General features: G+C 37.2%; 1 protein-coding gene across 1 annotated transcript in view; it reads left to right on the top strand.

Annotated features, from left to right (window-relative positions):
* The window catches only part of wwc1 (WW and C2 domain containing 1), a 120,204-nt gene that overhangs the window by 17,689 nt on the left and 75,557 nt on the right, over positions 1–26,958 (top strand). Inside the window, exons 2-5 of the mRNA XM_061740599.1 lie at positions 12,807–12,916; positions 13,952–14,155; positions 16,431–16,507; positions 18,339–18,418. Coding sequence (XP_061596583.1) covers positions 12,807–12,916; positions 13,952–14,155; positions 16,431–16,507; positions 18,339–18,418 — 471 coding nt within the window. The remainder of the gene's footprint in view (positions 1–12,806; positions 12,917–13,951; positions 14,156–16,430; positions 16,508–18,338; positions 18,419–26,958) is intronic.

Genomic DNA, 26,958 nt, shown 5'->3' with positions numbered 1-26,958 from the left:
TTTCATTCATTGTCTTCATTTTGTAAGTTATGCAGTTTTTTTAGCTGCATACTCCTGAAGCTCAGTCCACTTAAATTCTATTAAATTATCAAAACCTGGAACAACAGAAAGGAAAATTTCAATCTTAAAATGTTCTCAGGGGAAAAAGACACCACCAAAACAACAAAAAACAACAACAAAACATTGTGAGATGTGTATAACTCGCTCAGAGTGCAGTATCACCTTCCACCCTTGTAGTGACGCACTGAATGTGTATCGTCAGGTGAAAGGAATGCATCCTGTCAGATAACGCACCGCCCATGGTATGTGGAGGATCATGTGCAGAAAGGCTCTGATTGTTGTCTTTTTTTATGATCATAACTTCTGTTTGGATGGCGTGTCAGGGAAACGTGATCGATGATCGTGTGTACAGTATATGACAGGGGGAGTAGTTGGGATGTATTTACTTGTATTTTACAGTTGCTTTTACAGAGCTGCTATGACATGCAAATCTGAATCCTTGTATTTCCTCTTGAGGAATTTAGGCCCAATCCCAATACACCCCCTACTTTCTACCACTACCCCTAAAAAAGAAGCCACAGATTTTAGGGCACTTGAAATCTTCCCAGGTCTGTCCCAATACTCCCACTACTCCTACTTTCACCACCACCCCTAAAATCAGGAAGCTGAGAGCCAAAAGCTGTTTTAATTTCAGCTGTAGCGCTGTTAATATGCTACTTTATTATGTTTTAATATTTTTTCAGGCGTAAAAGTAACCATTAAGATTCCCAACCTGGGCTAAGTTTATCCAAATAACGCCTGTTAAGAAATTTGATCCGATGTTTTTGGCGATGATGAGACCAGCAGCAGCAGCAGCAGCAGCAGCTCACGTACAGGATTGATCGCCAGGTCAACCTGCGCCGTCGTCCCGGGGAGAAACCTGCAGCTCTGTGGAGAATTACCGCTGGCTGAAATAAATCATTTAGGAAGATAAATGTTGGTTTAATAGATTAAATTTAACATTTGTAGCTACGCCTGTTAAGAAATTTGCTCCGAAACTTTCGGGATTTCTGCCTGCCTGCCGGCTCGGGAGCTGATTTATGGCGTTAAATCGTACGCCGTAGGCTCTGCGTTGGTGTAACGCAGAACCATAAATCGGCCTTTATTCTGGCGAGGTTTGAAAAAGACTTTGCAACAACGGGCAAGCGAGTGATTATATACATTCACTGAGTGAATATTATGAAAGTAAAATATATATTTCTCGCTAGAAATGTAATCAAAACGCATTTTTATGCAGAAACTAACTCAAAATATTGATTTTATTCACTAAAAAATAGGAAATGTCCGCCATGTTTTTTTTTTTTTTAATTCAGTCCGCAAATGACGACGAAAAGCATTCTGGGAAATCTTTCTGTCCTAAGTTCAGCTAGTGAGCATCTGAAAACCCTCGGTCCGTAGGGACAGATTCATAGCCACTACACTCGTTTTCCGCACTCCCCCTAGGTGGAAAGAGGAATTGGGACACCACTACCCTCACGGGAACGTGCAAAATGTAGGGGTAGGGATGAAAATGAGGGGTAGTGGGGGGATTGGGACAGGGCACTCACTCACTCACTCACTCACTCACTCACTCACTCACTCACTCACTCACTCACTCACTCACTCACTCACTCACTCACTCACTCACTCACTCACTCACTCACTCACTCACTCACTCACTCACTCACTCACTCACTCACTCACTCACTCACTCACTCACTCACTCACTCACTCACTCACTCACTCACTCACTCACTCACTCACTCACTCACTCACTCACTCACTCACTCACTCACTCACTCACTCACTCACTCACTCACTCACTCACTCACTCACTCACTCACTCACTCACTCACTCACTCACTCACTCACTCACTCACTCACTCACTCACTCACTCACTCACTCACTCACTCACTCACTCACTCACTCACTCACTCACTCACTCACTCACTCACTCACTCACTCACTCACTCACTCACTCACTCACTCACTCACTCACTCACTCACTCACTCACTCACTCACTCACTCACTCACTCACTCACTCACTCACTCACTCACTCACTCACTCATTAGGCTGTTTTAAATATTTTGGGCTGTGATGACTTGATATGCCGCAGGTTAATTTTTGACTACTTTGATGCCAAAACATCACAAGAATTCAGTATTTTCCTGCTGGAATCTGAGATAAGCTTCTTAAAAAAACATGCAGTCCTTCATGTGACATTAAAATCTCGACCGAAAAAAAAATAATGGTTTCAATGAGTATAGGTTTACTAACTGCTGATACTGAGTAATGATCCAATACTAAAAATAAATAAATTAAATGGTGCATCCATTCATTTTTTCTACCCATTTAATGCCATTTTGGGTCACAACGGTCTGCTAAACCCTGTCTCAGCTCTGTTAAGACAAGCGTTAAAGTTAAATCAATAAAATAATAAAATAAATTAAAATTAATAAAAAATAGCTTAAATTAAAATAATTTTAAAGTAAATTCAAGTACTTTAATAGATAATAAAATAAATAAAATAACAGAATAAAAAAATAAATTAAGCACAAGTAGCACAAAATTTCAAGCCTTTGTACTTTTCTTTTTTAACCAGGCAGAACTAGAACAAGCCCATGAACTCATAGAAACTCTGTGTGTGTTTGAGTCTGTGTAAATGTGACAAAACATGCAAAAACAAAGATTTTTCCCAAAGAATCACTCAGTGATGTCATGAGATTGACGCGTACGCGGATAAAAGGGATAAAAGAAAAGTAACAGCTCAACGTAGCCTAATGTAGCGGAGTAAGAGAAACAGTTTCTTCTTCACAAATCTACTTACGTAAAAGTAAAAAGTATAGTGATTCAAAACTACTCCTAAAAGTACAACATTTCTCAAAACTTACTCAAGTAAATGTAACGGAGTAAATGTAACTTGTTACTACCAACCTCTGGTTATTAGGGAACATTTCTGATATTGATATTGCTATAACTCTAGTAAACGTGAGTTTGAGAGCAATCCTTTTCTATAAGGGAAAAACAGTACAGTTAAATGTACAAAAGACAAAGGATTATTTAAAAAAATGCAACGACTGCTAGTTCAGTGACTGAACGATTGGGAACTCAGAAAACCAGTGAGAAATTCTTAAATTCTTAAAACAAGGCAGTCATACACTCTCATAGGTTAGCATGTCTTTGATGACCAAAAGTACAGAATACACCAAAGGTATGGGCTCAAATTAAAGACATAAATATTTTGTATCTGTAAATAAACTTTGTACTTGTAGAAATATTTTGTGCGTGTGCAAAAAATATTTGTACTTGCAAAAAATATTTTGTGCGTGTGCAAAAAATATTTGTACCTGCAAAAAATATTTGTACTTGTAGAAATATTTTGTGCGTGTGCAAAAAAATATTTGTACTTGTAGAAATATTTTGTGCATGTGCAAAAAATATTTGTAAAAAAAAGTACCAATTTCTTTTGCACATGCACACAATATTTCTACAAGTACAAATATGTTTTGCAAGTACAAATATTTTTTGCACACGCACAAAATATTTTTACAAGTACAAATATTTTTTGCACACGCACAAAATATTTCTACAAGGACAAATATGTTTTGCACACGCACAAAATATTTCTACAAGTACAAAGTTTATTTACAGATACAAAATATTTATGGCTTTAATTTGAGCCCATACAAAGGGAGCAGTTTGTACAGCTTGTAAGGAAAAAAATAACCACTATTATAGTTTGTGACAACAAAGTTGATCCAACATTAAGATTTGCATTATTTTACCGAGCAAGGTCATCACTATGAAACTAACACAGTCCTGGAGGCTAAAAATAAAGCTAAGTTCACTGTAAACACACAGCCTGCAGTCTGCTGCTGTTACATAAAGTATTGTTTTTAATCCAGTATGGATCAACTTTAAAACACTGCAAAATTCATTATGTATGACTATAGTTCAAAAGAAAATCAGAACTAGGAGATCAGACCTCAGTAGTCAATAATCACAGGATTTTTACTTGCAAACGTTAACATGAAAGATGACACTTTTATTGCATTCAATCAGAATAGTGAAACAGTGTTTTTGGTCGTTATATTAGGGAGTGAGTTCTACTCCTGTTGTGTTCATAAGCACGCTAGACAAAGAGTTGTTCCTAAGCCAGTTTGGTGTCCAAGTAGCAACACGGGGAAGCGTGTGAGGAGCTCAACAAGTGGCTATTGAAAGACTGAGCGTTACGCTGCAGCGAGGTCCTCATGCCGACGGGAAACCTACAGAGAGCGACCAGAGTAGGTCAGCGACTCGTGTTGGCTGTGCAATCGTATGGCAGGAATCCGTGGGTGAAAAAAGAGAGGAGTCAATTATTTGGATGCAGGTACCAACCAGCTAACTTTCTCTGGCATTAACGGCTGGCACAGCTTCTCTGTTGTCCTGGACTATATTTAGAGCGTAGCCGAGGGGTCTTTCCAGGGCCCATCCCGTTATTAATCAACTGCAAAAGGACCCAGTTCAGTTGGTCTGGTTTTTTTTGTTTGCTTGTTTGTTTTTTTATACATATTTGTAGTCAAACAACACAAGGCAATAGAGGAGACAAGCCAGGGATAATTCCATGTACAGGACTGTCTCAGAAAATTAGAATATTGTGATAGAGTCCTTTATTTTCTGTAATGCAAAAATGTCATACATTCTGGATTCATTACAAATCAACTGAAATATTGCAAGCTTTTTATTATTTTAATATTACTGATCATGGCTTATATCTTAAGAAAACTCAAATATCCTATCTCAAAAAATTTGAATATTCCAGGAATCCTAATCTTAAACTGTAAGCCATAATCAGCAATATTAAAATAATAAAAGGCTTGCAATATTTCAGTTGATTTGTAATGAATCCAGAATGTATGACATTTTTGTTTTTTTAATTGTATTACAGAAAATAAAGAACTTTATCACAATATTCAAATTTTCTGAGACAGTCCTGTATTTGTTCTACTGGTTATTTGTTAATTCTCAGCATTATTTCAGATCTTGAGTAGATGTATTGCATTTTCCAAGATGATGGGCATAATGCAGTAGGGAGGTGCATGATGCAAACAATCCTTTTTTCTTTATTCTGCAAGTCAACAATACTTCTCCACAGTAAGTTTGTGTCAATGCTCATGGCACAAAATCATTTAGGGTTGTCCTGATCAGGATTTTTTTAGCTCCCGATTTCGATCCCGATCACTTGAGTTTGAGTATCTGCCGATCCCGATTTTTCCCGATCCGATCACTTTTTTTGGCTTCCGATACCTTTCCGATACTTTTTCCCGATCAGATACATTTTGGCAATGAATTAAAAAAAAACAAAAAAAAAGGACTAAAACTCAAATTATCCTAAGTTTCTTTTCTTGTCCATTGGAGAACAACATGGACATTTATTTCAACAATCAGCTCTGGTGCCACAAAATGTAAAAACATGAAATCGTAAACTAAAACAAAAAGTGCAGAATAGTGCAATAACAAAAATAAATACATTTTACTTCAAAAGATGTAGTTGAATGACATTCAGTCAAACTCACAAACACAAGAAAATTAAAATACTTTTTGGCGTAACCTTAGTGCAACATTCTGAATGGCATTAAATGAATAACAGCAGCTTAATGCAACATGAACAGATAGAACATTTCACAATTCAAACATGTAAACCATGTTAGTTTCACTTACTCCGGAAGTGACGCCGGCCGCCGGCCGGAAGTGACATTAAATGCAACGATATATAAAACGATTTAATATATAATAAAAACATTAATATCTAGGTATGTCCCGATACTTTTTTGCCTGATACCGATGTTTTGAAAATGCCGTGATCGGACCCGATATCTGATCTGTAAGGACGTCCCACTCATATTACATGAGTAAATGAGTAAAAAAAAGTTTAAGCTACTAAATCTTGATTTAGTGGTTTATTCCACTTTCCAATTTCACACACTGAAATTTCTGTCACACAGACAGAAATTGTATCATGATCAGTTTTACTGTAGGTAATTTCCTTGACTTAGCGTCGGGTCTTGATTTGTGATTGTATTTATTTAACCTTTATTTTACCAGAAACTCCCTTGAGATACAATCTGTGTATTGAGGGACCTGTACTGGATTATTGTGCTCATTGTGGTGTCCAGGCTAACAATCAGTTCTGCAGTGACTAGACAACTTTCAGCCCATTACTTTGCTGATTGACCAACATTGGCACAATAAATATTGTTATTAATTTTGTCCCGGTCAATAAATGCATCATTAGAGTTAGCTGTGAAAGAAAAGCCCGGGATAAGTGTGGCTGAAACAAACTTCATTTAGCATCTTTAGCCCAGTATGCTCAGTGTTGTGAAGCTAACAAAAGCTAAAGGGCTCAACTACAGTCTCTTCTGTTACTGAGTATAGATAAGTATAGTTTTTGAAAGAAATTTGGGATCCACAGCTTTAAGAATATTTGAAATTGACCAACAAAAGCAAGACTGATAAAATTTAAAAGATCCCATTTTACTTTAAAATGTCAATAAAATCTAGGCTTGCCACCCGTCCCTTGAAATACGGAATTGTTCCGTAATTGGGAATTAAAAGTTGCGTTCCGTATTGAACCAATACAGACACATATTATGCTCTTATATATTGATGTCATAATATACAGGTGAAGGTCGGAAAATTTGAATAAGTGAGATATTTCAAGCCCTTGATTTGGTGATTATGGCTCACAGTTTATGAAAAACCCCAAATAAAAAATCAAAAAAAATTTGAATATATTCTGAAATCAATAAACAATTCAATCATCAAAATTATAATAAATAAAGGCTTAACATATCTTGCTTTGGCCGTAATGAGACTATGTAATATACATGTATTAGTTTCACCTTTTAAGTTAAATTATTGAAATAAATTCACTTTTACACCATATTCTTCACCTGTAGGCTATATTCTACATCTTGGCTTAAACTTTAAATCAAAGCGTTTTGTTTTTTCATATAAAATAAATACATTTCTATGCATTTTAGAAGTTTTGGGGACGTCCCTCTTTTTGGCGCTTGCGCTGCTGAAATCGGAGCGTCCCTTATTTCTATTTCTGAAAGGTGGCAACCCTAATAAAATCTAAACCTTCAATTATTGCTCTGACAACAAATTTAGCTAAATACTTAAGTAAAGGTTGTTATCTGGTTTAGATAATTTGTAAAATTAGGACTACACTTATTCAATCAGGATAAACTGTAGCAGCTGACAAAAGGTTGGACTTTAAATCACAAAGGAAAACAAACCTGACTCTTATACACGGCCAATATTCCTAGACGTGATCTGGTTTTATTTCTGTGCTTCAGTAAGTTAATAACTGCAGTCATAGTTGGATGAAGTCATGGTTATTGTTCCAGGTGGTTGGTTCTGGGATCGTGGCTACGGGGCAGTCGGCAAACGGCCACCATAAGGCCCGGGGTTGCCCCGGAAACCTCCAGGCGATATGTCAGTGCGGCTCATGGAATTCCACAGACCCGTTTCCTCCTATTGTGGCGTGTTAAAGGAACCCCCTCTTACCACCCCACCCCGTTTCTCCACCTCCCCCGACAGAACCGAGGTCTATCCACCCCCAGCTCCTCATACTCATCTGACCTCTGCAAAATGCACTGACAGACACTTTGAGCTGGGGGAAACTCAGGCCTTACTTCAATTATTCAGACCTCTTTCTCACCAGGTTCTGACTTTTGGCTTCTTTTTTTAATTTAAACAAAGGAACCACAAATTATGATACAACTTTTAGTTTATTAAAGAACTACAACCAGTACTGGAGTTGAAGGGGGATGAGGGGGGATGGCATCCCCCCCTGAAATAAAAACGGTCCAAATCATCCCCCCTGTAAAACTGCCATCCCCCCTTTCCATCCCTTATGTCATTTCATCAATGAATGTGGTTTTACTGCTATTTCAACATTTAGAGTCATCACCAGAAAAATAACACCAGAAAAATAACTTATTTGACAATTTTCACCTGTTTCAAGTAAATTTGCTCTTGAAATAAGTAGGAAAATCTGCCAGTGGGACAAGATTTCAGAATCAGAATCAGAATCAGCTTTATTGGCCAGGTTCGAACATTGTCCAACAAGGAATTTGACTCGGGTAATTTCGCTCTTTGGTAATAAAATAAACAATAAAACAAATATGGTATTTCTATGATACAGAATAAACAGAATAAACATTTAAGGTGCAGCAGTTTGAGGTAGAGAAAGAAAAGAAAAAGGGACAGTTCTGAATAAAAATAAACATAACCTATTTACAATTTTACAAGACAATTATAAAAAAAAAATACAAAAAGATTATACAAATTATACAAAGAAATACAAAGTGAGGGGTGCAGAAGATAATTTATCTTATTATGTCATTACAAGCAAAAAATCTTGTTCCACTGGCAGATTGTTCTACTTATTTTAAGTGAAAATCTACTTGAAACAGGTGAAAATTGTTGTTTTTTCCAGTGATGAGTCTTGTTTTAAGTGTAATGAGATTTTTTTTACTAAAATGAGACATTTTAACTAGAAATAAGACAAATATTCTTGTTAAGATTATGAGTTTTTGCAGTGATCCATGTTACTTATCCTGTGAAGGACAGAGTCATATTGATAAGTTCAGAAAAGTGTTTTTTATTGTTGTGTTTTGATGTATTTGATGTAAGCCCAGTGGATATTTAAAGCTTACAGAAGGCTGCATTTAACTGCTGCTATGTCATTCCTGCAGTATTTCTGCAGCTGTTTTGGTCACTGCTATTATTTGTAATATATTATATTATTTGTAATCAGCACAAATTATCTGTCCCCATATGATCAAATCCACCATCCCCCCTGATTTTTTTTTTTACAACTCGAGTACTGACTACAACTGTTATACGACTGAGAGTTCTTTCAAGGAGGCAAAGAAACGGTGAAATCTTCAGATTTAGGGCATGTTGAAGTGGGTAAAACCAGTGGATGGATGGATGGATGGATGGATGGATAGATGTGTCTTTTAATTGAATTGTCACATTAATAATTATCTGCTGGATGCTGACTACATGGTAGCGTTTGGTGCAGATTCAGCGCCAGACTGATGCTGACGGAGCGAGTTGTTTTAGTCTCTAGCAGCAAAACCATATTAGAGCTGTGACCCATTTCTGCAGCAGCAGATGCAGAGCTGCCTGTACTGCTGACAGCTGATGACGAAGGAACTGTCTCTGGAAGCCCCCGTGTGAAATCTCCCTGTCACGGATTTGTCTGTACAGTTGCTTTTATTTCTCATCTTGTAAAATGTGTCAAATAAAACAAAAAACTACAAGTGCTGAACATTCACTTGTCTCTGCTCAGTTGATCTGGTCTGCATGCGTCAAGTTAATAAATAAATCTGATTTAAATATAAACAGTTAAAAAAAGCTGATTTATCCTATAATAGAGTAGTTTTTTTCTGTAAATGCTCTGCTCTTCACTCTGGGATGGGTTCCAAATAATTTAGTCTTTTGTACTACAGTGACAAATAATATTCACATATGGCTTATACAGGACTGTCTCAGAAAATTAGAATATTGTGATAAAGTTCTTTATTTTCTGTAATGCAATTTAAAAAAAAAAAAAAAAAAAAAAAAAAAAAAAGTCATAAATTCTGGATTCATTACAAATCAACTGAAATATTGCAATCCTTTTATTATTTTAATATTGCTGATTATGGTTTACAGCTTAAGATTAAGATTCCCAGAATATTCAAATTTTTTGAGATAGGATATTTGAGTTTTCTTAAGCTGTAAACCATGATCAGCAATATTAAAATAATAAAAGGCTTGCAATATTTCAATTGATTTGTAATGAATACAGAATGTATGACATTTTTGCATTACAGAAAATAAAGAACTTTATCACAATATTCTAATTTTCTGAGGCAGTCCTGTATTTTAAATTTGCATGTGAACATACCACAAAGTCTTCTGAAAGATTGCCCTTTGGGCAAAATTGGAGATGTTTGGCCATACCACGCATTGCCAAAGTTAATAGAGTAAAAACACAACTGTCAGGATGACGTGGGCCATTAATCCTCCACGAGTCCCAATAATGTCAAACAGGAAACAGTTACTTCAAGTTACTGCTAGTAAATGTTGTTCTATGAGCTATTCAACTATGGGAAGTAGTTGTTTTTACACACTCCTTAATTTAGGAGTATACGGTGTAATATGCCATGTTGATTAGCATTGGTTGTTTTTTTGTTTGTTTTATTTAGGATCCCCATTAGCATTAGCAACAGCATTAGCTATTCTTCCTGGGGTCCGACATACACACAACACACAAATTAACACTTAATACATAACAGACATACATTATACATATCAAAACAAAACAATAATAGACACAACTCCCTTAATCACAAACAACACAGAGGATAAAACTAAATCACCATCATTCTCAGACATAAATACATAGAAATTAAATCAAATAAAACACCTTTATAACCAATACCTGGCTGAAATGACCTTATCTAGAATTATTTGACCACTTTTCACCTTTATTATGATAGGGTTTACACTACCTGTAATTCTATTCAACCTTCACTTTGTTCCTTCTAAATGACAAATCATCATTCATTAAATTTTAAAAGATATTGTTTCAACTGAATCTTAAACCGATCTTTGCTACCTGCATGAGAAATATAAACTGGTATAGAGTTCCAGCCAACCAAAGTTCTCTGTATCAAACCTGTTCTCACCCTTGGTAGTATGAACCTCCTTTCTGATGTGATTCTTGTATTGTACTTATGGTTAGCAAAATAGTAATAGTATAATCTGTCATACAGTTGTTTCGGAGAGCGTGTCACCAGTATATTTCTCAGAAAATTTAACATAGTATACGTAGACCTTTGTCTTATAGATAACCACTCTAGTTTTTTATGCATGCTGGACACATTAGACCAGGGGTCGGCAACCCAAAATGTTGAAAGAGCCATATTGGACCAAAAACACAAAAAATAAATATGTCTGGAGCCGCAAAAAGCCTTAGAATGAAGGCAACACATGCTGCATGTTTCTATATTAGTTAGAACTGGGGGGAGATTTTTTTTTCATTATGCACTTTGAGAAAAAAGTCGAAATGTCGAGAAAAAAGTTGAAATGTCGAGATTAATGTTGAAGCACAATCTCGAGAAAAAAGATGAAATGTTGAAAAAAAAGTCGAAATTTTGAGAAAAAAGTCGAAATGTCGAGATTAATAAAAGGAAAAAAGAAAAAAATAGAAAAAAAGGAAAAAAGACGAAAAAAAGGAAAAAAGAAAAAGAAGTAAAAAAAGGAAAAAAGAAGAAAAAAAGAAAATAGAAAAAAAGGAAAAAATAAAAAAAGGAAAAAAAGGAAAAAAAAAATAAAAAAAGGAAAAAAATGGTCAAACATTTTTGAAAAAGCTACAGGAGCCACTAGGGCGGCGCTAAAGAGCTGCATGCGGCTCTAGAGCCGCGGGTTGCCGACCCCTGCATTAGACCTATAAGCAGTACTCGAGTTGAGGGGGGATGAGGGGGGATGGCATCCCCCTTGAAATAAAAACGGTCCAAATCATCCCCCCTGTAAAACTGCCATCCCCCATTTCCATCCCTTATGTCATTTCATCAATGAATGTGGTTTTACTGCTATTTCAACATTTAGAGTCATCACCAGAAAAATAACAACAGAAAAATAACTTATCTGACAATTTTCACCTGTTTCAAGTACATTTTCACTTGAAATAAGTAGAAAAAATCTGCCAATGGGACAAGATTTATCTTCTCATTACAAGCAATAAAATCTTGTTCCACATGCAGATTTTTCTACTTATTTTAAGTAAAAATCTACTTAAAACAGGTGAAAATTTTAGTTTTTTCCAGTTATGAGTCTTGTTTTAAGTGAAATGAGGTTTTTTTTTACTAAAATGAGACATTTTCACTAGAAATAAGACAAATATTCTTGTTAAGATTTTGAGTTTTTGCAGTGATCCATTTTACTTATCCTGTGAAGGACAGAGACATATTGATAAGTTCAGAAAACTGTTTTTTATTTTTGTGTTTTGATGTATTTGATGTAAGCCCAGTGGATATGTAAAGCTTACAGAAGGCTGCAGAATTGGGGGCTATTATTTGTAATATATTATATTATTTGTAATATATTATATTATTTGTAATATATTATTTGTAATCAGCACAAATTATCTGTCCCCATATGATAAAATCCACCATCCCCCCTGATTTTTTTTTTACAACTCGAGTACTGCCTATAAGGACACAATAAAGCACAACGTGCAGCTTTATTTTGTGCCACTTGTAATTTCTTTACATTTTTGACTAAAGTATTTGACCAAACTACAAAACAATAATCCAATTGCGACAAAACCAAAGCATTCAAAACCTGTCTCCTAACATCTAGAGATACAAATTTTGAGATTGGTTGTGTGTACCTTACTTTAATACCCTGTAAGGACCAGGTGATGTTATTGTGAATTGTATTGTATAATTGTGAGGTGGCCGGGTAAAGGGAGGTCTGGGCTTTGGCTGCTAAGGCTGCTGTCCTTGCAGCCTGAACCTACTGTAGGTAAAGAGAAGTTAATGGGTTATTTAAACACAATTCTGAAGAACATGTCACTATGATCATTGATGTCATCATATTACCGTGATGTCATCATTACTAGGGCTCTGTTTCGTTTCTATGACCATCTGCGTTGCCGCACCAGGAACAGCAGCTGTTTGTGGTTCAGTATGGATGTTACTCCGTCACTGAATGAGTTTTTCTTCCTCTGTTTTCTTCAGGCAGACAAAACCTCTGACCTTCGCCGACTGCATCGGAGATGAGCTGCCCGTGGGCTGGGAGGAGGCGTACGACCCCGTCGTCGGATCGTACTATGTCGACCACAACACCAGTGAGTTCTGCTGCTTGAATAATCCACACTGTCTTCACACATTTGTTAATTTAAACAACACTAGAAACTAAGGGGCCAGTCCCAATCCCCCCCTAGTCCTACTTTTCAGCCCTACCCCTAAATTTTGCACATTCCTGTGAGGGTAGTGGTGTCCCAATTCCTCTTTGCATCTAGGGGTAGTGGACATATCGAGGGCTAGTGTGTATCAATCTAGCCCTTAAAAGCGAGGGTTTTCAGATACTGACTTCACGACCGAGGGCTAGAGAAATTTCCCAGAATGCTTTACGTCATCATTTGCAGACTGAATTAAACAAAAAAACATGGCAGACATTTCTTATTTTTTAGTGAATAAAATCAATATTTTGAGTTAGTTTCTGCATAAAAATGCATTTTGATTACATTTCTAGGGAGAAATATATATTTTACTTTCATAATATTCACTCAGTGAATGTACATAATCACTCGCTTGCTCGTTGTTGCGAAGTCTTTTCAGATCTCGCCAGAATAAAGGCTGATTTATGGTTCCGCGTTACACCAACGCAGAGCCTACGGCGTAGGTTACGCGGTGACGTGCACCGTACGCCGTAGGCTCTGCGTCGATTTAACGCGGAACCATAAATCAGCTCCCGAGCCGGCTGCTCTTCTCATCCCGAAAACATCGGATCAAATTTCTTAACAGGCGTTATCTGGATAAACTGAGCCCAGGTTGGGGATCTTAACGGTTACTTTTACGCCTGAAAAACTATTAAAACTTAATAAAGTGGCATATTAACAGCGCTACAGCGGAAATTAAAACAGCTTTTAGCTCTGGGCTTCCTGATATGGTGTGACGTATGTGCAAACGTAACTACGCAATCGCTTACGTACCCGAACGTAAACCACGCAGTGACGGAGCAAGTGGTGTCCCAATCCCTAGGGAAGATTACAAGGGCCCTACCTATTTTTAGGGCTAGTGGTAAAAAGTAGGGGGTGTATTGGGACTGGCCCAAACAGTCGTATCTAAACTATCCTCCTCTTCTCCTTCCTCTCCTGCAGAGAGCACCCAGCTGGAGGACCCGCGGGCCCAGTGGCAGCGGGAGCAGGAGGCCATGCTGCGGGACTACCTGGCCGTGGCCCGGGACGCGCTCAGCGCCCAGAAGGAGATCTACCAGGTGAAGGAGCAGCGGCTGCGGCTGGCGCAGCAGGAGTACCGGCAGCTCAGCGACGTGTGGAGGGACAAGTCCACGTCGCAGACCAGCTGTGAGTGATGAGCAGGGGCTGGGGGACGGGAAAGCCTGGATTTTACATCCAGGAATTAAAAATTGGGGTATATTTTGAAAGTGAAAAGGTTTTGCTAAAACTTTGGGGGGTTGGTTATTTTATTATCTGATCGGTTAAGATTGGCGCTTTCCCTGAAAAATATCAACAAGAGAAGAAAATACTACTGGGAGAGATGACGGTTTCAAAACTAATGTTTTCCCCTAAACCGGGGGTTGGCAACCTGTGTGCACGTGGCTCTTTAGCGCCGCCCTAGTGGCTCCTGGAGCTTTCAAAAATGTTTCACTTTTTTTTCCCTTTTTTTCTTCTTTTTTTATTTTTTTCCCTTTTTTTCTTCTCTTTTTCTTTTTTCTCCTTTGTTTCTCTTTTTTTCTTTTTTTCCTTTTTTCTTTTTCTTCTTTTTTTCTCTTTTTTTCTTCCTTTTTTCTTTCCTTTTTAATCTCGACATTTTGACTTTTTTCTCGATATTTCGGCTTTTTTCCTCTAAATTTTGACTTTTTTCTCGACATTTCGACTTTTTTCCCGACATTTCGACTTTTTTCTCGACATTTCGACTTTTTTCTCGACATTTCGACTTTTTCCTCGAGATTGTACTTCAACATTAATCTTGACATTTTGACTTTTTTCTCGACATTTCAACTTTTTTCTCGAAGTGCATAATGAAAAATAAAATCTTCCCCCAGTTATAGTTAATATAGATACATGCAGCATGTGTTGCCTTCATTCTAAGGCTTATACAAGACTTTTCATTTTTTTCGGCTCCAAACATATTTTTTGTCTTTTTCATATTTTTTGTGTTTTTGGTCCAATATGGCTCTTTCAACATTTTGGGTTGCCGACCCCTGCCCTAAACCAAGGTGTGTTGCTTCAAAAGAAACCTGCAAATGCAAACACGCACAAGGCTATTCTGTGCCTCACCAAACATCAACAAAACAACGATTCACTAAAACAGAATTTCATGCAAGTAATAAAAAACAATAGGGCAGGACGGAGGCTTGGCAGTTAGCGTCATTGCCTCACAGCAAAAAGGTTCCTGGTTCAAGTCTTTCTGTGTTTCTGTGCATCTTCTCCCCGTGCTTGTGTGGGTTTCCTCCAGGTACTTCTGCTTCTTCCCTCAGCCTAGAAATGTGTGTTACGTTGATTGATGCTCATAAATTGTTCAGTAGCCCATAACAACAAAACTACATCATGATCCACAGTCAGAGACATGTTTGCACACGTCCCTCAGAAACGGATCTTTGCTTTTTGTTGCATCAATCTCACTCCGTGTTATTTAGATGCAACTGACTTGTCGGTTTTCAGAGATATGCAGATTAGGCCTGTGTTGAAAAATCGATTTCCCAATTCTAAATCGATTCTCATATTAATTAACTAAAAATCGATTAATATGTCTAAAGATCGATTTTTTTAAAATTTTTTGGGTTTCTTTTTTTTAATTTTTTAATTTTATTATTTATGTTTTGTTTTTTTTATCATTAAATTACAAATTTTGGTTATTTTTTTGTTTATCCCCAAAGAATGTTTTGTTGGACACGAGAATAACTGGTGCCATGTTTTTGCCTTTAAATATGTTTAAAGGTATGAAAACATTAAAGTGTAAAGTGTATAATTGCATAAATTGTCTATATTTTATTACTTTATATACTGTCTTGGGGTTACATTTTCAAAAAATGCTAAAAACCAAATGCTCAAAAATTAAAAACCAAAATAGACCGAAAATGGAACAAATAAAAACGGAATGTGGGAAAAAATAAAACCAATTTCATCCGTCTCTGTTTCCTCCCTGGATCTGTTTGGTAATTCTGACCCACGATGTTTCTGAAAGCAGTTCTATCAGCATTCTGGGAGGTGGTTGGTCCTTACAGCATCATTAGCTGCCAATACTTGCTGTTTAATCTCAATATAATACTAGTATTAATATTTTGCATAACTACAGTCATATAATTCATGCAACAGCTCAAAAAACTGTTTTAATAACACTAACCCAAATCAATATCGGAATCGAATTGGATCGAATCAAATCTTGATAATCAATTCTGAATCTTAAGAATTGGAATCGAATCGATTCTTGACATTTGAATCGATCCCCAGCCCTAATGCAGATGGGATGAAAGCTGCAGGAAACAGTTTTTCGCTCAGCTTTAGTTAGTTTAACTGACTTTAGTTAGTGATGGATGCTTTCGATAATTCAGCTTTAGATCTCACATACAAAGATGCAGCTTTTTAACAAAGGTTTTTCTGCTTTCTGCTCTTCCAGTGAATTCCAGATCGTCCTCTTCCAGCAAATATGACCCAGAGATCCTGAAAGCAGAGATCGCCACAGCCAAAAGTCGGGTAAGAGCCGTTTCAAATGCCTCAGCTTAGTGTTTGTCTTCCTCTCTTTACCTCAGGGGTTGAGTGGTATTTCTTGTTTATTTCAAAGACGCCGTGGATCAAATGGAGCTTTCTTATAAGCACCAGGGATGCAGCTGCAGCCACTGGCTATCAGCCAATTAGATTGTGATCAGGAGATGCTCTGAACCTGATGTTTTTTATTACAAATCATCAAATGCTAGTGAGAGTTGTCTGTAATTGCTGCAATTTCCTAAAATAAAAAGTGTTTTCTGACCAGGAAGAACACCGAATTATCACACGGGCAAAGCTTTACATGCTGTTATGCTTCAAAAGGGGAAAGATAGTGATCAAAGTAGTTGCAAAATTACCAAGAAGCTTTTGAAACAGCCTCTAATACACGGAGCAGTGTAGCTGTGACGAATCGGAGGAGCAGAGCCAGTTCAAACACAAATGATGGAGGCATTCATTTATTTTTTCCGTTTTTTGTCGGGTAAAGAACCATTGATGTGGTGAAGCTTTGAATAAATATGGGAGCCGACCTTGACACCGCCGTGCACCACCGACAGCGAGCGAGGGAGGAAATGGGCTCTGCTAGTGAGGTTTCTGGAGCAAGTTGCGCCGGTACAGTCGGAGTAAACTCACACATCCCCAGGTTCTCCTAAAATACTCGCTTGAGCTCCGAATGCGGCATTCACGTGCTGCCGAAAATAATCCTAAACAACAAGCTGCAGAGCTCAGCTGGTCTCTTAGCAGGGCAGGAAATTTCCATCCCTAACGTTTCCTAGGGGTGTAACGATACACTAATCTCACGTTAACGATACAATATTATAGCAGTATTTTTTTTAACAACCTTGAATGAGGAACATATGACTGGAAAAAATTGTCTTTTATTTGAAAGACACAAAGTACAAAACAATGCTGTGCGTTTGCCCTATTGTTACAGTTTTTAATGCTTTATAACTGTTTAAGTTTTAAAGAGAAAGCCAGGCCAACCATTTTCCACAAACTGAACTAAAAGTAAATGTCAGGTTTGCATTATGCATCTTCAGTTTCATACAAGTACAAATATTTTGCCACAAACGGAATAGTTTCTGTAGTTCATGTATGATTTGACTTTTTTTTTTCCAGAAATAAACAACTAAAATTAAATAAATAAATCAAAGTAAATAAATGCACACAATTTTACATCATAAAAAAGATTGATTCATGCTCACCTTATACGTGTAAGAGGAGATTTATTTTTGTTGAGGTTATTTTGGTAATTCAGGGTTCATTATTTAAATATATTCTTTATATTCTGATGTAAATCAGGGACTATAATGACACTAGTCAGTTTATCTGTAGTGATTAGTCTGTTATAGATTGGGCGGAGTGATACGCCACAGTACGGCACTAGGTGCTGTGTTGATGTTCTAAAATCCTACACTGTTGAGGGACATTAAAGTACACTGGAACTCAGCAGAAGTTGTCCCCGTGTTTATCCTACTCACGACCTGAAAAAGGTTTAATTTAATAAGGTAAGGCTTAACTCTACACCAGCCTTACATAAGTAAAAGTTCAGAGCTCAAAACCCTGCAAGAGTCCCGTGATCGGGACCAAAACGGTACTAGTTTCTTCTGAGCGGAGTAAGATTTTGGTCCGCGGGTGGAGGCGCGGTCGTCACAAATACACTGCACGTTACTAGTCAATACAATAGATTAATATTAATAATCCAATATCGCGATACACTTTGTCACCTCCACGACACGTATCGTGACGTTTTTGTATCGCGAAATTTCGTGGCACGATATATTGTTACACCCTTAACGTTTCCACTCTCCTCCCGACTCAGGTGAACAAACTGAAGCGGGACCTGGCCTGCATGAAGCAGGAGCTGCAGTACAAAGAGCAAGGCTTTGAGACGCTGAAAGAGTAAGTGTTGCATCCTCATGGCCTCACACCTCCTCAAGCGTATTTGTGCTTCATGTGCGGCAGGCCCGGTTCTACGAGGGTGCATAAGCATTCATTGCACCCTCAGTTTATGTGTTTGCATGCTCAGTTGAAAAGACGAAGAAAAGACGAAGAAAAAACTGCGCGCACGTTAAGCCTGAATTATGGTTCCGCGTTAAATTGACGGCGTAGGGTACGCGGCGACGCGCACCGTACGTTTGCGTCGCCGCGTAACCTACGCCGCAAGCTCTGCGTTGGTGCAACGCGGAACCATAAATCAGCCAGTGTACGTCACTCATCTGCGTCCAGCAGTTTCCTGCCCCAGCAAGACGCTGCTCTCTGCTGCTCCATTAACACAAAGTAACGATGGATATTCGGAAGTGGTTCAAGCACAACGACGCCAGCAAGTTTATATTTATAGTTACCGTATTTTCTGCACTATAAGGCGCACCTAAAAGCCTGTCATTTTCTCAAAAACCGCCAGTGCGCCTTATAATGCGGTGCGCCTTATATATGATCATTACGGTAATTTCTGTTACTGTAGTCAGGGGGATTGTGGGTAATGTAGTTGGTGTCGCTGAAGTAACGGTGCTAAAAACGTCAGGAATCGTCACAGACGTTCAAGACAACAGCAGCGACGCTGACTCGCATCATGGAGACTTTGACGAGACGGAGCAAAGCTGGTTTTTATTTTGTTAATAAAGTTTGACATACGGTACTTTTCTTCTTGTTTTTTTTTTGCATTTGCTGTAGGATTTTGTAGCATTTCCTGTAGCAGCTCCATCAGGTAGATACGTAACTCAACCCCAGCCACTATAGTACGGTATTTTACCAGATATTTAGTGCGCCTTATAATGCGGTGCACCTTATAGTGCGGAAAATACGGTATATCTATTTTTGTTATTTATTTTTCTCTGTTTTATTTTCTGTTGCTAGATTGTCTGATTTAGTAGCCCAGACTAAATGTAGCATTTTCTTTGTTCTGCAGCGATATTGCTGCAAAAATGCACTTGAAAGACACTTTAAATATTATTGTTTGACTGGTATCATTCCACTTGAAATCACTGTCATGTTTAGTGATGGTTTTGAGCTGTATAGATAAAATTAGTTTGAATTTCTATGTTTTATCTTCAGGGTAAGAAACATCTTTTGCTAGATTGTCTGCTGGGTGAGGTAGCCCAGACTAAATGTAGCATTTTCTTTGTTCTGCAGCGATATTGCTTCAATAGAGCATTTGAAATAGACTTTAAATATTCTTGTTTTGCTAGTATCATTCCGCTTGAAATTATGGGAAAATGCATAATTTAGTGTTGAATAACGTGCCAGGCATGTGCCCCCCCCTCTGATCTGAGATGCACCGTAGTTATCATTTTCTGCATTTCCTGCTGCGCGGCCTCGTGTCGGCCGCGAGAACATTTCCAGACCTCTCTCCTGGAGCCCGTCGGCAGGTGTGTTGGTTCACACCTTTAAAGCCACCGCCAGCACTTTTAATTTAATGTGACGAGCAGACCCTGATGTGCACAGCAAGCGTGTGACCTTCCTTCAGTCTTTGCAGATTCACATTCAGCCAGCGAAGCACCGTCGATACTGCTAATGCCCATTATCCTAAACCTGAAAGTAACAGATTTAACATTTTCTTTTTGTTTTAGTTCCTCTCGTACTGAGCAGGATGACTATTGGAACAATCAATAATAAATAAGTGCAAACCAGAATATCCCCAAGACAACCAAAATGTCCTTAAGATGCTGTCGGTTATTTCAATTTGCCAGTGTTAAGTGGACAAAAACAAGGTGATTTCGGTTAGATTTACTCCACACGTCCTGTGGAAAGGTCAAAGAGAAGAGACATTTAGTTTCTGTTGTCGCCGCCTCCCTTCCCGTACACTCATTCATTAACACTGAAAAGTCAATTAGATCGATCTCTCACACTGTCAGACCAGGTGATAATGTAAAAGCTCCTTAAGAGAATCAGCACCTCAGTTCAAATATGCTGACTCAGAGTTGCAGATTATTTTACATTTTAAAGGCCGAGTAAAGTATTTTCTTTGGTTTATCTTTGTTTGTCCAGATAAGAGAGCGTTTCAGTTTTTTCTTTGGTTTTTAAACCTCCTGTCTAGGGATGGGAATTGATAAGATTTTTCCGATTCCATTTTCGATTCTCATTAACGATTCGATTCTTTATCGATTCTCTTATCGATTCTCATTTGGAAAAAAAGGAGAACAAACAATTTTAGTATCAACTTTGTTTTATATCTTTGAACAAACAAATATAAGTGAGGTCTTAAGACGCCCCCAGCTCTGGGCTCCTCCATGGTGCCAGGGGGTCCCCACAAAATTATTTGTAATTTCTTTCTTTCTTTCTTTCTTTCTTTCTTTCTTTCTTTCTTTCTTTCTTTCTTTCTTTCTTTCTTTCTTTCTTTCTTTCTTTCTTTCTTTCTTTCTTTCTTTCTTTCTTTCTTTCTTTCTTTCTTTCTTTCTTTCTTTCTTTCTTTCAGGCTCATTTCTTTCTTTCTTTCTTTCTTTCTTTCTTTCTTTCTTTCTTTCTTTCTTTCTTTCTTTCTTTCTTTCTTTCTTTCTTTCTTTCTTTCTTTCTTTCTTTCTTTCTTTCTTTCTTTCTTTCTTTCTTTCTTTCTTTCTTTCTTTCTTTCTTTCTTCCTTCCTTCCTTCCTTCCTTCCTTCCTTCCTTCCTTCCTTCCTTCCTTCCTTCCTTCCTTCCTTCCTTCCTTCCTTCCTTCCTTCCTTCCTTCCTTCCTTCCTTCCTTCCTTCCTTCCTTCCTTCCTTCACGTACGTTGTGCGTGGATTTAACACAGAACCATAAATCAGCTTTACACAAGAACGTCATCAACGGGAATTTATCGTTTTTACCGCGAGATACAAATTCTTACCGTGGGGAATTGACGGTATATGATGAACGGTAAAATATCACCCATTCCTACTTTCTACCCAGAAACACTTTGGATGAAAAACAACACTGACCAAAGTGGTTGCACCTTTTTCACCCTCTTTTCAGTTGCAATTGGACTAAAACAAAAACAATTTAACAAAAAAAAGCCTCAGTATCTATCGAGATGCTCAACATCAGCTCTGATAAATGATAAATTAAATTCCCAATAATTACTCAATCCCTTGCCAGAACCCTTTTTAGACAGTTCAAATAAACTGACTCAGAGTTGCAGATTATTTTACATTTTAAAGGCCGAAAGCTGAATTATTGAAACGTGAGTAAAGTATTTTCTTTGGTTTATCTTAGTTTGTCCAGATAAGAGAGCGTTTCAGTTTTTTCTTCGGTTTTTAAACCTCCTGTCTAGAAGGGATTGATAAGATTTTTCCGATTACATTTTCGATTCTGTTTAACGATTTGATTCTTTATCGATTCTCTTATCGATTCTCATTTGGAAAAAAGGAGAACAAACAATTTTAGTATCAACTTTGTTTTATATCTTTGAACAAAAAAATATAAGTGAGGTCTTAAGACGCCCCCAGCCTCGGGCTCCTCCATGGTGCCAGGAGGTCCCCACAAAATTATCTGTAATATAAAATATGTATTTAATATAAAATAATTATTGGTGGGACTCGATTAAAAAAAAAAAATCTAATTAATTAGAGGCATTGTAATTAATTAATCGCAATTAATCCCATATCAGTATTTGACACGAGAAGCAACATTTTTCAATTTAAATGCATTTTAGTATATGACTGAATCATTGAATTGACACATGAATGAGCTTAAACAACAACATTGTGTTTATTTTCATAACTGAGTGTTAACAAGTGCAATATGAATAATAGGAACATGACTGCATCGTCCACAAGGCACAAACTTAAATTCAAGTTAGCTATATTTAATCTTTTTCAGGAATTTTTGTAAACTGTCTATATCTTAAACACATTTGTTTTTGTTTAGTAGAATTAAAAAATCCTGTTGAGTTCTGTGCATCAGTATTACTGGGAACTTATGCCGGGAGCTTATACCGGGAACTCGAGCAATGAGAAACTTTCCGCACTGTTCAGAGTGCAAAAGTAAATTGCGATTAAATGCATTATTTTTTTTATTGCGTTATTTTTCTGTAATTAATTAATCGTAATTAATTCGATAAAGTCCCCCCCCTTAAAATAATATAAAATAAATATTCTTCTTTAGAAATTAACTAAATACAACAAATTATTTTGTGGCAATTACACAAGAATGTCCAGTAACATGTTCAACACCACAAACTTAGTCACTGCTGGTAACATTCATCTATTCTGGCCTGGGTCAAACTCTTCCCTGCCTTGATGAAAGGGAGGAGGAGCTAACAGTTTCCCCTTTGTTGAAATGTCCAAATTGCAAGTATTGTCGCCCTGTTGTCATAATTTTTGGTAAAATGTAACCAAACTTTCGAGCGTTTATGCCGCTTTGTTCCCGTGTTTTCTGGAATCGATAAGGGAATCGTTTTTGAAAATGCAAACGATTCCAAGGAATTGAAACACTGAGAACTGGTTCTCAACAAGAACCGGTTCTCATTCCCATCCCTACTCCTGTCACTTGACAAACTTCAAATGTTTGCTTTTCGTCGGCTCTGACAGCTCAGTACATCCATTCTGATAGCTGTCCTCTCTGTCTCCAGAGCATTTCCAGAGCACAGTCATCAGCAATGTAATATCTTGTACCGTATTTTCTGGACTATAAGCTGCACACTGCAAAAACTCAAAATCTTAACAAGAATATTTGTCTTATTTCTAGTTAAAATGTCTCATTTTAGTCATTACCAGAAAAATAACTTTTTATTTGACAATATTCACCTGCTTCAAGTAAATTTTCACTTGAAATAAGTAGGAAAATCTGCCAGTGGGACAAGATTTATCTTCTCATTACAAGCAGAAAAATCTTGTTCCACTGGCACATTTTTCTACTTATTTTAAGTGAAAATCTACTTGAAACAGGTGAAAATTGTTGTTTTTTCCAGTGATGAGTCTTGTTTTAAGTGTAATGAGATTTTTTGACTAAAAACAAGACATTTTAACTAGAAACGAGACAAATATTCTTGTTAAGATTTTGAGTTTTCGCAGTGCATCCGCTCTATTTTAAAAAAAATAATTAAAAAAGATATACAAGCCGCACCTGCATACAAGCCGCATCCGCTCTATTTAAAAAAAAAAAAAAAAAGATATACAAGCCGCAGATATTTATGTTGTTAGATTAGATATTTACTACATGTACAGAAGGATTGTGAACTGTAAATGATGTACATGTTTGTACCTAAATAGATCTTTCCTAACAGTGTCTTTTAACACGGCAGCAACTTTGCTGATTAAAACGGGACAGAACCAAGAGAAAATAACCGGTATTTATTTATCTATTTATCTGTTTGAAATCTGCTTCTACTTCTATCTGCTAAAGAAGAAGTAGCGTATTTTTCTTTGCATTTATTTTGTCTTAGTTTTGATTCTAATTCTGGTTAGAGCGCCCCGAGCGGTGGAAGAAAAATCCACAGAATAGCCGCACCTTTGTATAAGCTGCATGGTTCAAAACCTATGAAAAAAGTAGCGGCTTATAGTCCAGAAAATACGGTATATAAAATATATATCTGTTAAAATATCAATCAGAACCAACACCAAACTGAGATGCTACAATGGCAGCAGTGGATGTATGGAATAAATTAGATAGAGATTTGAAATTATGTAGAACCTTAACTTTATTTAAAAAAACATTGAAAAGAAGGATGATTTCCTCATATTAAATTAATGAGTGGCTTGATGTTGATTTGGGTATTTATTTATTTAATTGGTGATTTGCTTTGATTTTTAAGGATGAAGGTAACATGTAGGTGCACCTTTATTTTTAAAATCTTTTTTATTTTTTGAGGAATGTTTGTTATCCCCACAGAGGCAATTTCTTTTACTAGCAGTCTTTCTCTTACTTTTTGCGTTTATTTCATTAATTTAATTAATCTTTTTGAGGGTAGGTAAATAATAAGCTTTGCTTCAGCCTACACCTTTTTCGGTCTAGATATTATTTGTTTATTTGTATATTGGAAACTTTTTTGTAATGTTTTCTTTGAACAGTGTATTCGTTTTCATTTTGTGTTTAAGTCTTCATGGTACCTATATTGTTAAGGATAAAAAGGAAAATTATCAATCATTAAAAATTGTAGATCAATTTTATTTCAAATCCACAAATCCCTTTGGATAGGCTTCAAGGACATATGAAAAACTATAGACAATTAATTTGGTTTTAAAAACAAACCTAGTGCTTGGTATGTGTATATATGAACAGGAAGTTGTCAGTCAATAGAAGACATAATGCTCCAATATTTATATGTACTTCAGGGGGCCTTTAATGATACATTCAGAATTTAACATAAGGTGCCAAGATGATCAAGTGCAAGTGATATGTTTGTGACTCGTGACATACCTACACTTTATCGAGCACTGAAGGCTTTTATGGACAGATTTAGATTTAGATATAAGATACATTTAAAAATAATCTAAATTGAATGTTTTTTAATGATACAACACTAAATGTCAAGATATGTTTCATGATTATGGAAGCTTTGGAAAAGATCTCTCTCTGTACTTTTAAATTGTTATGGATTTATGAGCCGTAATTTTTACATTTTATCTGGTAATTTTTTTTAATCAATATGAACCCAAAGAGTCTGAAATAAACTTAACACACCATGAGTTGACCTGTATGGACACTAAAAGCATATTCACTTTAATACTGCACTTCTCTAATTTTGTCTTCACAGCATGCCTTAAGCAATCACACATAAAACAAACCAACAATTTAACATAAATTAATTTGAATTCATTTTTATTCTCGGTTTTTTTATTTTTTTTTTGTGTCATGACCGAAAATAAACTAAACTAAACTAAAAAAAAAAAAAATATGATGTTTAAGATTCCCTGCAACGTGAAGTCCATAAAGTAATCCAGACTTTTATCAGATCTCATAAAACTAAACCATCTTTTTCTTGCCTAAAGGCTTTATTCTGCACCTTCCCATGAAGAAACGTCCAATGTTGAGTTGTGAGAGAGTACGGTGGGTCTGATGACACCAGGCAGCTTTTCACCTTAAATAACGTATGTTTAAATTCAGCAGCGTTTTAAAGATCTTTCCACTCGCGTCTCGTCATTATCTCTCTTATCTGAATCCTGCCATACCGAGCCGATAAAGGAGCCAAGACTTCCCGTTGTTGGAGTTTGCCCCGGCACGTGTTCAAACACCTTAATGACAGTGTGAAAGTGTCGAAGAACCGATGCAGGTGAACGGCTGCTTATTGCCCCAGTTATCAGTTCAGCATTATCACACATTCCTTTCTGCCATTAAACACTTAACGGCACCATAAACACCAGCAACATAACCACAGCTGAAGAATGTAGATTACGAGAGGAACCACTCTGTCCATCTGACCTACTTCTGCACCTCTGAACGTGGAAAGTGCACCAGCGAAGCCATCAGATTAAGGGAGACTGAGTCCTTTCTTTTGTGCCTGTCTGCTGCTGGTGAACGCTAAATCGAACAGGAATGTCCGGTCTGTTTGTCTTGCCTCATGCAGCACAGTGAGAGTGTCAGGAGGATTAAAGAGTAGCCGAGGCAGAGCCGTTGAACGGCATTCCTCCGTGTCTTTCCTCTCTTGTTACAGCCGTCAGACAGCATTCAGCGACCGATCGCTGGAATGCAGCCACACACTCGGCTCCTGATAAGATTTCACAAAATACTGCGGGGCAGGAGAGCAGGAGCTGCGTTTTTTCTGATGTGTAAGGGTAAAAACTGTTGAAACTCTGCAGAAACCCTGCTCATTCATCAGGTTGCTTTAGGCTATTGGCCCTACGGTTTATGTAAACGGCACACAAAGACATTTGTATGTTGTTTGCAGAAATTGAGGGCACGTTCCCTTCAGCGGCCGATCTGTCATTCCAGGATGATTAATGGAAGGAAAGATTTATTTTTTCTTGATAAAAGTTTTTGAATTTAACTTGTTTTTGGGACTTTCTACTAGGGATGGGCGGTATGGACTAAAAAATGTATCACGATAATTTCTGCCATTTATCCCGATAACGATAAAAATGACGATAAAAAAAATACCAATTCACCTCCACCTTTGTAACTATAAATCTATCAGCACATTCAGTCTTTGGAGCCAAAACACTGCTCTAAAAGAATATTAAATACTACTAAACTACACCCATTAAATGAGTTACACCTGTACTGCAAAACTGTAATGATTCAGATCCGCCATGTTTGTTACACAAACACGTATCAACGGGAATTTATCCTCTTCCTTCCTTCCTTCCTTCCTTCCTTCCTTCCTTCCTTCCTTCCTTCCTTCCTTCCTTCCTTCCTTCCTTCCTTCCTTCCTTCCTTCCTTCCTTCCTTCCTTCCTTCCTTCCTTCCTTCCTTCCTTCCTTCCTTCCTTCCTTCCTTCCCTCCGTCCCTCCTTCCTTCCTTCCTTCCTTCCTTCCTTCCTTCCTTCCTTCCTTCCTTCCTTCCTTCCTTCCTTCCCTCCGTCCCTCCTTCCTTCCTTCCTTCCTTCCTT

The sequence above is a fragment of the Cololabis saira genome, chromosome 14 (assembly GCF_033807715.1).
Source record: "Cololabis saira isolate AMF1-May2022 chromosome 14, fColSai1.1, whole genome shotgun sequence".
Lineage (NCBI taxonomy): Eukaryota > Metazoa > Chordata > Actinopteri > Beloniformes > Belonidae > Cololabis > Cololabis saira.
This window is presented reverse-complemented; position numbering and strand designations above follow the sequence as displayed.